The following is a 12,381-nucleotide window of genomic DNA, read 5'->3' as shown; positions in this document are numbered from 1 at the left end:
CCCCACCCGCCCGCCCAACCCCCCACCCCTCGCCGCCACGTCCATTCACCCTCTGTCTCCGGCCGCTGTACTGTAACAATGTTGTCTGTGTTTGGACCAGGCCGGAGCAGAAAACAAAACAGCACTCTATCCCAGCAGCTGCAGCCCTGCACCGCTCTGACCTCATCTCAAACACCAGACAGTCAGTCAGTAAGAAACAGTCAGTCGATGAATCACTCAGAAAGTCAGCGGACCAGGCCGCCAGTTCGTCACCCGGCGGGAAGCCGGTCGGCTGGCGAGTGAAGCAGTCGGTCGCTTAGTTAGACGACTAGTCAGTGACTCAGTCAGCCAGAGGAGCAGGCGGCCAGTGAACCACACACCATGTTAAGTGGCCACTGGAACAGTCAGTCAGTCAGTCAGCCATAATGCTATAAGGGAATAAATGATAAATAAGGGTGAAAAGAGGGATCTCTGTGTCTGTCTGCCATCTGGCCTGTAAGCTTGTGTGTAGAGAGAGAGAGAGACACACACACACACACACACACACACACACACACACACACAATAATCCAACTGGTTTCTCTAACTGTTTGTTGGTGGTGGTGAGTTGTACCAGTCACTGCTGCTTGTCATTTTAACCATCCAGTATTTAATACCAGCGAGGTGAAGATGATTATCCCGCCGGTAGGACGGAAAACCCGCCGTGTTCTTCTGAGTTTTGAGGAGCGGGACTCACATCAGGCCTTCTTCACTCACACAGCGTTTTAATATGGAGCTGTGGCTCCATCTGCTGGTCACCTGGTTAACTGCAGGTACAGGACACTTCCTCCAGGACAAATCACAGCGGCCAAAACATGACATCCTTTTTCACTTTCTTCACTACTTTCTACAGTTATATTTTGGGGCATTTTTGTCCTTTGTTCTGGTAGTACAGTGGGAGAGAGACAGGAAGGTCAGGGAGGGAGAGAGGGAGTGGGACTCGAACTCAGGGCTAGGACTAAGCGGTACGCCCTCTACCGGGTGAGCCACCGAGGCGCCCCGCTCCTTCACTACTCTTACATCAAGGAAAACATCACGAGGTCATAGAAAATTAAAAACTGAACTTTCTTCTCTACCACAGTCGAAACCATGAGGGACATCACTTCCCTCTGAATGGCTCCTGCTCGATGTACCAGTTGGTTCCTCATTACTTTACATTTACACTCAGCCGTGCAGTTTAAACTCCCACATCCTCTTGACTACATCCAATGTCGATATACTCTATAAGGAAATATCAAGAAGAAGAATGCATGGGACGGTTGGAGTGAAGGTTGTAAGGTGGTCGGTGAACGTCACCTGGGCAGGAAGGGGTTCGAACAATTCTCACTGTGCCACTTTAGATGTTTGAATTCGTATCCATCCTGCAGATGGATGGATGGATGGATGGATGGATGGATGGATGGATGGATGGATGGATGGATGGATGGATGGATGGTATAACCCCCTTTAGAGCCCAGGGAGTGGTTTGCCTTTGAGTCTCATGCTAGCGATTAGCTTCATTTCCAGGAATCACATATTGTAGCTTTAAATATCACTGACTCTTATTGATATATTCAAATTATACAGTGAAAAGAATTTGTTTCCACATAAAGCACCTTGAAGATACGACGTATTTGACATGAAGGTTTTGATTGTGCTCAATATTTGATCTGATTAATGTAAAACTTTAATTTCATTTGTTTAGTTTGAAAACTACAACAAATGGAAATAAAAAAAAAGTATTGTTTTACACCACTTTTTTTAAAATTACTATTTCATTTATTACTTCAATGTTTTTTCATTATTATTCCATTTTTAACATGTTTTTGTTCATTTTATGTCTTTTCATGTGAAGAACTTGGTGCATTTCATTTCTTCATTTCTTGTATGAAAAGTTCTTTACAAATAAAGTTTATCGTCATTATTTATTATCATTACTTCACGCTGTTTAAAGAATGTAACGTTTTCTCAGATGTTGTTACTGAGGCGGGAATGTGATGAGACAAAGATAAATATATTACCGTATCCCAGATCTGCAGTTTGATCTGTTTGCCATCTATAGTGATCATCCTCGCTCCAAACTCCACACCTAGACACAAAGACACACACAGACCAAAGAGCAGCAGTTAGAGAAAGTTTCTCAACTGCTGGAATAATAAAGCATCATATAATTACTCATCTAACACTTCTGTAACGTCCCACATGATCTACAATCATATTTATCTACAATCCACACCCCTGGATCTTTTGACAATGTATTAAAAAAGGAAAAACTTAAGTGTCAGATTGACATTAGTATTCAGATGTTTTGCTGTGACACTTGGAGTTCGATATTAAGTGGCTCCTATTTCTGAAATGTTGCAAAGATACGTTGTCATTACTGAGTGTAGACATCTGAACACTTTCCCGATGTACTGTAACTGACTCTTTTGACCAAAATGCACTTAAGAGGAACTGGTGTGTGTGTTGTCAAACATATTGAACATTTCTAATGGCTCATCAGATATGAAGTTTATTAACTGGAAAACGTGACAGCTGTGATTTGTTTTGTGTCTGTACATAAACTCTTTGGTCAGTCCCTCCAGGATTTGGGATTGTTGCAGCTAAAATACCTGATTTCACAGAAGCTTTTCTTTAAAGTTGGGATGAATGTTGCGATGTTTTTAGTTTAGTTTTTCTTTTCCATTACACCTTAAATGTCAACATGACTGTGACCATGTGTTTTTCTCAGCTCTCTCCATGACAGACTCTTCAGTGATGATCGGATCTTCAGCTTCTTCAAACGTAGATAAATAAACGTGATCATGTGACTGTTGATATTTTATTTCCTCTGGAGAATAAACGTAGTGGAGCGTCGTTGCGGAGGCTCCGGCAGCTCTACACCTGTGGTTCCTCCACCATGTTGCAGCGCCACAAAACTCTTTAACCCTTTCATGTCAGACATGTTTGAGCGTCTTCACATGGTCTTTAACAGTGATGTCACACACGTCTGCAGCTTCACAACATGCTTCAACACCACAAACAAGGAAGTGAGTTTGGTGACATCATCAAGGATTTGATCAGGGACTGCTGTGATTGGTTCAACTTGCAGGAAACTATGATAATAGGTCAGATTTGCGGAAAAGTTGCAGTAATTTCACGGGGAATTTGGAATTTGGTTGAATTTGTGTTAATTATTGCGATAACGATGATTGAAGCAAATAATAAACCAAAGCAAAGTTAATTATCATCCGGTTGGAACCCTCATAATTAAGCAGAACAATCACAACAATCTGTTTATCCTCATTAATAAAACAGAATTTAAAAAAACAATTAACTACAGATAAACCCTGACATTCACTGCTCTCTGTCTTTCATTTATTAAACATTAATACATTTCCGATCATGTTATGATTATGTCTTACCAATGGTGAGGTCGTGAACTGGCTGAAATCTCTTGTCTGTGAACTGTAGTAATAGACATGACTTTCCCACACCTGAAAGACAAAACACACAACGTCAGAGAGAGAGCATTATAGCCACACACACACACACACACACACACACACACACACACACACACACACACACACTGAGAATAAAACACCACAACATGGTTATAAAATCGCATTCCTGAGCTCTGGCCGCCCACACGGCGCCGAGAGACAACACTCTGCAGGAAGTTACAAATGTACAACAGTAATTATCACTTCTTACATATAATTAATTAATGTTTAATGTGGGAATATCAGAGTCATCATCCAGTCCAAACACCCCCAGCAGGAAGCTTCCACACTGCTTCTCCAACATGAGTCAGCTCAGATGACTTGAGCGAACTGACCGGCTGGCGTCTTTGTTACGTGTTGTGTTCACTGCTGTTTTTCCAAAAAGGGTCCCAGTGAATCTGCTCATTATTAACACCACGTTATGATCTCAGATCCACAAACACCCTCAGATGGTCTGAGCTCACAACCGTGTGGTGTCAGGATTCATTTCTTTAACTTTCAATGTTTGGTTTTTAATAGTTTTAGTAATTCAGTTAAAAACAAAATGCTGTGGATCATTAAATTTAATTATCGAGTCAAAACTAATTTTAATAGCATTATGAAATTATATGGAAATGCTGTACGTCAACAGAGGAAACATTTTCTTGCAAGCCTTTAGATCAAAAACAGTAAGTTCACATGTGCTAAAAACAAACACACTAAACAGGTTTGATGCAGCTGCTCCACCGTCTTAGTGTTCATCCTCCGGCAGCGTATGCAGGTGAACTCTACACAACATTTTCTTTTTCAGGACATGTAATCTGATTCCCAAACATGAAACAGTGTTATAGTTTTCTATAATACACTTTTAGACATTAATCGTACAATATCCTTTATATTTTTACATTTGAATACTTGACTTTTGAGTCATTGGTCAGTGTAATTATTTTTTTGTTTGTGTTTTCAGATTAAAGATCCATTTCTAATGAAAATCTAGTGAAATCCACCGTCCTGTACAAAAAATTTCTGAAGCTCAGTCGGAAGCAGTTTGGCTTCAGCTGTTCAGTCTTGTTGGTGCAAACACAGTTGGGGGGGGGGGAGTGAAACAACAAGCTGAGCAACAGAAATATGAAACTATTTTGATAATTGATTAAACAAACATTCAAACATTTTCTGTTTTCGTTTCTCTGCTGTGAACGAAATATAATTATTCCATTTATAAATGTAACTATGGAAGCCACAAATATTTTTTTTGTGCCGTTATCTCAAGATAACAGGAAGCTCGTTATCCCAAGATATTACCGAGAGAAAACGATTTTGACAAAGCCTCAAACACTAAGTCGCAGTAACACAGTAACACTCCTCCTTAGCAACAATCCTTAGCAACTCATTAGCTGACGAGGTCTGAATCTGCCCTTGATTGAAATGTTGTCTGATGCGTTGATCAATGCGTTGATCAATGCGTTGATCAATGCGTTGATCAATGCGTCATCCTGACATTTTAACTGTACAGCTCTAGAAGTTTCCGTCTGCATCTGATCTCCAATTAACAAAGTCATTATAATGAAATAAACAAGCTTTGTTTGGAATAACAAGCTTTGTTATCTATGGAGTGTGGCCTTTCTCAGCCTCCGTATGTATAAGATACATTCATTTTATTGTTCACTATAGACTGAACAATTGATTGATGAATTGAAAAAACAACTGATAACTTAAATCAGTAACTGTAAAATCTGTAATATTTGAAACAAAGTCAGATCTGAACACCATGAACATTTACATCAAGATTAACGAAGATGCTGAAACTACTCTCATGTATCAGCACCACATGGTAATGGGCTCTTCCCCGGCCGGTGCCCCGTCCCTCCACCAAGTTTGGTGCAAATCGGTTCAGTGCTATTTGCATAATCCTGCTGACAAACAGACGTGGGTAAAAACATAACCTCCTTCATGAAGGTAATAACTCTGCTAATGTACATTCAACAACAACAACAACTGTTACAAGAAGCAAAGACGAACTAATTTACATCAACAAACAGATTTTAACCAGAAGAAAAATAATCCACCAGCAACAAATTCACTCCTGATGCATTTATCAAAACACTAAATACTGCTACGGACTGCCCCGTGTTTACCTCTAACGTACTGCACTGAGACTGCACGAGAAATAATGACTCACTGTCTATTTGTTTGTAAAAATGAGAGTGAATCATCTTCACTTCAACCGAATATAAAAGTGCTTCAGGCTCAGAGTCTGTGGTTCACACAGAGGAGATGCAGGTTCGACTCTGAGGCAGGGTTAGGGGATTTATGGTGAAGGAGAGAAGAGGATGGACAGGAAGAGAAACTGACAGAGAGTCAATGAGGTGACAGAGAGGGACATGGTCTTCTCCTTTGTGGTTTCCAAGGGTTACCGCTGCCAGGCATTGCCGTTGCTAGGCAGGAATTGTGTGATGATGATCATAAGTGATGGGTGGAAGGATAGAGGGATCACAAGGAGGGCAGCTATATAGACACGTTACATTCACGTCACGGTCTCCTCCATCACACCTGAGCGTGCGGGTCAACAGACACCTGTTTACAACACGCTTCACTTTTCTCCCACCATCGCTCCGCAGCAAACACACAGGAATCATGAAGGAATTTCGCTTCTATTTGCTTTACTTTTTCCAATTAGCTAAATTAGTCACAATACAATTAACATATAATTCCAGCACAGCATAACCTCCTATTTCTAGACAAGAGGTGACAGTGTGACACCTGTGGGAAACAGCGTGAGCAAAGTATCTATAACAGCCCACAATCAAACCCCGCTGTGCATCAGATGGTGAGAGTGGCTATAATCAGAGTCATAATTAGAGGAGAACTTTGTGTAATACGTTACAGCGCGAGGTCTTTCCTCCGGCTGCTGCTTGAGGTAATAACGACACCGAACCAGAAGCTCTTCTCACGCAGAGGTAATTCAGGTGAAGTGTGTGAAGAACCCGCTGGGCTATCACAAAGCAAAAGGCCCGCCAGGTGACTGGGTTCCATGGAACAATGCTGCTGTACAGAGTCATTTCAGGGGAGAACGTGAAGGCTGATTAAAAAAAATGCAGGGCTGCAATTTCAGAATATTTTCAGTAACAATTAAGCCGTCAATTATTTTCTTGAATTGTTTTGTCTAAAAAAAAAAAATGTCAGAAAAGGGTGAAAATGCCTGAAGGACAATTTCCCAGAACCCAAGGTGACATCTTGAAATGTCAGTGTTTTGTCCAACAACAATCCAAGTTTTGAAAAGCTTGAACCAGAGAATTTCCCCAGTTTTTCTTAAAAAAAAAAAAAAAATTATTAATCACTGATAGTTGCCGACAGTTTTTGTTTGTCAGTCAATCAGTTAATTGATTAATTGAATACTCATACAGCAAAGATCCCAGGCCAGATTCAAACCCAGGCCGATGTGGCAATGATATATAGATAAAATATAAAGGTTACGCGTTAAGTGTCGTTTTAGCAATAAAGAGAAAAGTAAAGAGCGGTGCTTTGTGTTGCAAACATCATTAGTGCGCTCAAACGTCTTATATGGTGATATGATCTACTTTTCAGATGAATCGTACAGATTACTTCGTTAACAGTTTCTATATTTACGTATTTAAATTCAAAGTTCAAATGGTCAACAGCTCAACAGCTAGCCCGCTACCTGCAGCTGGCAGCAGCAGACCTTGTTCTGCTCTGCAGCCTTGCCAAGCACGGACCAGTTCTCCACTGGAGCAGAACAAGAACCACCATCAGCTGCTGCAGTCCAGGACAGCGGGACGAGAGACCTGCCTGTACGCGAGCAAACCTGAGGCAGGATGAGGCAAAAGTTGAGATGGATAGCTAAAGCTAATGCATAAATGGTTAAAACATCCTTCCTTAAGAACGGAGTTGATGTGGGATCCAAAAATAACACTGACGTGGTACATTGAAGGTAAATCTCGAGCAATCTGAGAAAACCCTTTTGGTAACTTCTGTTTAAAAGGAATAAATTTATGTTTTTATAATTACCAGAAAACAGTGACATGAAAAGGAGTTCCCGGTTATAATCACCTGTCACAAAGACTCACCTGCTCAGTGTAAGAACCTAATCAAAGCTGTACAAGAACTGGTTTGGAAATGGCACTGGGAACAGAACTGTATTAAACTAGTGGCTTAGATACAAATAAAGAAAGAACTGTGTCTCAAAATGTTGCCTGTGCATTAAACCTTTAAAAATTCATCAACATAACTGACTTGCTGGAGCTGGCGTGTCTTCCTCGTTCTCTGAGTGCGGCGTGGTAATGATCACCACAGATCTAAGCCAACTGGTTAAACCAAATGATCCAACTAGTCCTGTCGGACGACTAGCGAACCGAAAATCACGTCAGCATCTCTCACAACAGCACATCACGCAGACAGACGTATGTGGACAACAGTTGCTATGGAGCAGGTTAGGGTTAGACTGTGACCTTGAGGGGAAACGAGGGAGTCTGTGTCATGAAGCATGAGCTCGGTGATCAGCTGGACCAGCCTGGAGACCGCAGGTTTTTCTGGTCGAGGCTGCTGGTCTTATTACATTCGGATGTACAGTTATTTGCTTTGGTGTACCATGACTCTACATGGCAGTTACTAGGGTACAAACAGACACACCCAACTGCAATATGTCAAACTACTGTAGGCTATGAAAAGCATCAGATAATGAAGGGCAGATAACACCTGGCTGATCAAAGTAACAGGTGATTCTCCATTAGTCTGCAGAATAAGGAGCTGACAGCTGATGTGTGGGTGCAAAAGGGCAAAATAAAAACACAATATAAACAACAATAGATACTTCATAAAAGGAATTAATCTAAATAATAGTAAATTGTAAAAGCCTGCAGCGTTTCTGCAGTTGCACCTTGAGAGCAAAAGTTGGTAGGAGGCCGTTTAGTTTACAAATGTTAACACGTCTTTTTATTTATATACACTAGTTCTTTTCCACAAGTATATTACTTTAAATGATGATGTACAATATACAGAGGATCAATGCTCAAACTATTATTTTTTAGTAAACTGTTAAGTATTAGTAGCATGAATAAACTATTAGTCAAAAATAATCTATTCTAATTACCTTAAAGTTTTAGTCAATTATAATGAAACTTCCAAAGATTTCTTGGTTACAGCTTCAAAGATTTGATGCAAATAGTTGACTTCATCAAGTTAAAGGATTAGTCTGGTGTTTAACAGAACCTGACTGACTGCTTGTTCAGGTTAGCAAACAACTAGACAAATAATATCACTAAACACAATTTATCACCAGAACCAACTCGCATCGCACAGTCGTGTCAAAACATAAAATAATGCTCATATGTTCAGGCGAGTTTCCTGCTCAATATGATCTCTCTATTTATCTTCTATACATGTCTAATTTCAACCAGCGTGACTGTTGATCTGTTTGTTGATCGAAAATCATATCATGCAGCATCAGCAAACATCCCCCAACAAAACTGCCCCCTTCAGATATTTGCACACCTGCAGCTGCGGGTCTTGTAATTTTAAAAGTTGCAGATTTGCTGGACTGATGGTTTCATTATCAACATTTAAGAAACTGGGAGTTGGATACACTCCCAGCCCCACTTCTTCTTTAAAATACAGATACAGAAATGATTATTGTTGAGACGATGTTGCTCATGTGAAAGAACTGACGATGTGGATCTGGAATGTAACGGCAAAGATTCGGTTACAGCTGGGAAAAAAATGTTTCCTTTGGTTTTCTTTTTCTTTTTTTTTTGGTCCAGTATGATTCATGGGCAGACGGATCACAGCCAAACAGTGTGGGGTTAGGTCAAGTTATATCACAAACTGGCTCCTCTACAAAGGACCGAAAACATTCAGAATAAAACTTTATTATAACCTCGTCTTTACTAAGATCAAGACGTGCAGTTATGTGAATTATCACCACGTCCCTGATCTTAACAACAAACCTTTTCTTGGCAACTTGACAAGGTAAGGTTAGGGAGCTTCAGGGATCACACAGGCTCCCAAACACTCCCCCAAATTAGTAAAATCCTCCTGCGACAGGATAGAAATGGCTGTTTTGATCAACAGCTGTATGTCTGTAACAGCTCTCTTTCTTTCCTTCCTTCTCTTCTTTCTTTTCATTCAACAAACATAACAGGACCTATGATGTCAAAGGTTAAGTGCTGTTGACAATTATATTTGCGACACCAAACAAAAATCCTGGATACATGCATGTTTAGGTCTGTTTAAGGGCCTCATGTGGCACCGTCGCTTGTGGAAGCACTTCAGTACAACAGAGGAGGGTATGGGATTCTCTGGCAGTCTACAGTAATACTTATGAGCAGTTGTAATGTTACTGGTCACATACCGACCTGGGGCTGAACAATTCATTCAAGTATTATTGAAATCGCAGTGTGGCCAAGTGCAATATCCAAATCACAGGAGCTGCAATTTCTGGATAAAGGTAATATGTGTCAGAACATACCATTATAAATGAAGCATCATGGGGCTACAGAGCCTACAAATCATATTCTCCACACATGAGGCAACACGCTTGTTTGATAGACCCCAGGAAAAAAAACAGAACATCATCATCTTTATATGTTTTTCAACGAAAATGAAATTACAAAACAACATTCCCACTAAAATCATGACTCGTCACAATCACAACATCTGTCTTTTTTGGCATAGCCTTCCAGTGTCACAGTGTACCTAGGATGGTCAAACTTAATGCAATTATCATTTCTACATTTTGCCATACTTGACAAAATTTGACAAATAAACACTGCTTCGATGCACAAGGAACTTTATAGACTATTTCTGGTGTAGACATACATGTAATCAAGCTAGGACCTTGGCTTCAGCAGACACTACTTGAGATAAACAGCAACAGCAGGCAAACCACGAACCTCTTTCGCAATAACCCAGAAGTAAACAAGCAGCCCATCAGTGATCATGTAAAGCAAATTAACACATGTATACTGTCAACAGGGTTTCCACACCTTCTCAAACAACAAATTCAAGGACTTTCTAGACCAAATTCCCTCAAATTCACAGCACCGTTTGAGACCTGGATCAAGGTTAATAACTTTTTATAATGCAAGCTAGCAGGCTTTACAAAAGCTCACATACAACCATTAAAAAAGAGAGGGGCTTGAACATGTGAACACTGCTCAACTGTGATGGCTACAGTGACTGCAGACTATATAGTCTCTTGCACATATGCAGACCGCAACACAGTCTATTTACTTACATTAAAAAAACAAAAATATTTAAAAAAAAACTTAAATTTCTATTTTTGCACAGAATATATAACTCAAAGCACTTTCATTGACCAATGTCTATTTTCAAAAACTTTCAAGGCCTTGGTTTTCTCTCTCAAATTGACAAACTTTCAAGGATATCAAGGACCCATGGAAACCCTCTGAATCTTTTACCAACATGTTTATTAACTTCCGTCAAAATAGTTTTTCTTGCTTTACTCTTCTGTACTAATGATGTATAAAACACTGCATGGAAAATTAATAACATCTACATTGGTCCTTCCTTCACCTGTTTGTCCTGACTGTATATTTGGCTCAAGGTTTTTGTTTTTGTGGCTCCTTGCATTATATTATCCCCTTACATTTCTCACTGTAGCTCAGATGACAGCCCTTACAGCAGCATTTGAAATGCACCTGCTGCCACACTGCAAGTTAACAGAGCATGCCCCTCATCAGGACAGCTAGCTGAAAATAAACAGATGACAACATTAACTACTACTCAATGCTTTTCCACATAATGACCTGGACGAAAGAAAAAGGTACAATCCTGTAAAAAGTACAGAACAGAAACGTCAACACACTGTCCAATTCGTGCAACAGAAATCTGGTCAGAAATAACAACTGCTCTACGCCATTTCAAGGAATATTGGAGGCTTTAGCTTGACGTTTTGGCCTTTTCTGACAAGAAGCTTAGCTAATGTAAGCTGTGTTATTTGATGATGCAACCACAAAAATAAGAAATGCATGTAATAATCATCAGTGTCGTGTATAGAGATCTAATTGATCGTTAATCTACAGTCGTGACAGCTGTTTGCTAAATATTTAGTGAAATAGCAAACGCTAGCTAGGCAGTTAGCTGGGCTTGTTAGCTGTGGCTAACACCCCCACCCTCGCCACAAACGGACAAAAGGCCCGACATACATCTGCCAGTGTCAACAACTACCATGCTAAAGTAGTATAGTAAAAGTTTTTGTTATGGTGTCTGTGTGTAATTTTCTGTCACTGTCAGGGTACTTTAGATACAATACAAATTTGATAACGGTGAAGAATTGGAGCTGTCATCCCACTTCTTGCGTCTCTGCTTTTACCACGTCATTGGACCAACCAACACTGCGGAAATGCTCCGCTAGCTAACAGCTAAAAGCTAGTTGAATGCTAACTGGGAGTGTAGCTGGCACTTGCTGCAGTTTACCTGTGTCTCCGATGATGATGTATTTGAAGAGGTACGCATACGCCATGGCCCCTGGTTTGTGCAGTCAGTTGTCTCGACCGTTACACCCTCGTTAAACCAACCGTTAACCGTGTGAAAAAAAGGTAGCTGGCAGCTTCTTAGCCCGTTTTCTCTGTCCGTGCTGAGGCAGGAACAATAAACAGCCAAAGCCTGCGCTCTACGTCACACGAACCGCCCTCGCCACGCTACAGTATGATGCCTTCAGGGTATCCTCGGAAACTTCACAATATGTATGAATACGTCGTTCTTTACTGAAATAAATATACAGAGGGGTCAGTTCAGGGTGGCATTTTTCATACGTAACCCAAGCAACTAAGCCACAATTAATTTACTGAGCAGACCTGTGCCCACATCCACGAAAAACACGTACTTAAAATTCTGTTGGACTTATTTCGTTTGTTAGAGTTGTTTGTCGACTAGTTTTTTTGGT

At 40.4% G+C, this 12,381-nt stretch overlaps 1 protein-coding gene across 1 annotated transcript in view; it reads right to left on the bottom strand.

Moving 5' to 3' along the window:
• Positions 1 to 12,100, bottom strand: part of rab2a (RAB2A, member RAS oncogene family) — a 25,833-nt gene extending 13,733 nt beyond the window's left edge. Inside the window, exons 1-3 of the mRNA XM_022768928.1 lie at positions 11,913 to 12,100; positions 3,402 to 3,473; positions 2,019 to 2,086 (exon numbers count right to left, since the gene is read on the bottom strand). Coding sequence (XP_022624649.1) covers positions 2,019 to 2,086; positions 3,402 to 3,473; positions 11,913 to 11,958 — 186 coding nt within the window. The 5' untranslated portion in view covers positions 11,959 to 12,100. The remainder of the gene's footprint in view (positions 1 to 2,018; positions 2,087 to 3,401; positions 3,474 to 11,912) is intronic.
• Positions 12,101 to 12,381: the final 281 nt, after the last annotated feature.

Source organism: Seriola dumerili, unplaced genomic scaffold, assembly GCF_002260705.1.
Source record: "Seriola dumerili isolate Sdu_G_001 unplaced genomic scaffold, Sdu_1.0 BDQW01001892.1, whole genome shotgun sequence".
NCBI classification, from domain to species: domain Eukaryota; kingdom Metazoa; phylum Chordata; class Actinopteri; order Carangiformes; family Carangidae; genus Seriola; species Seriola dumerili.
Note: the sequence above shows the minus strand (reverse complement) of the source record. Positions and strands in the feature narration are given on the sequence as shown.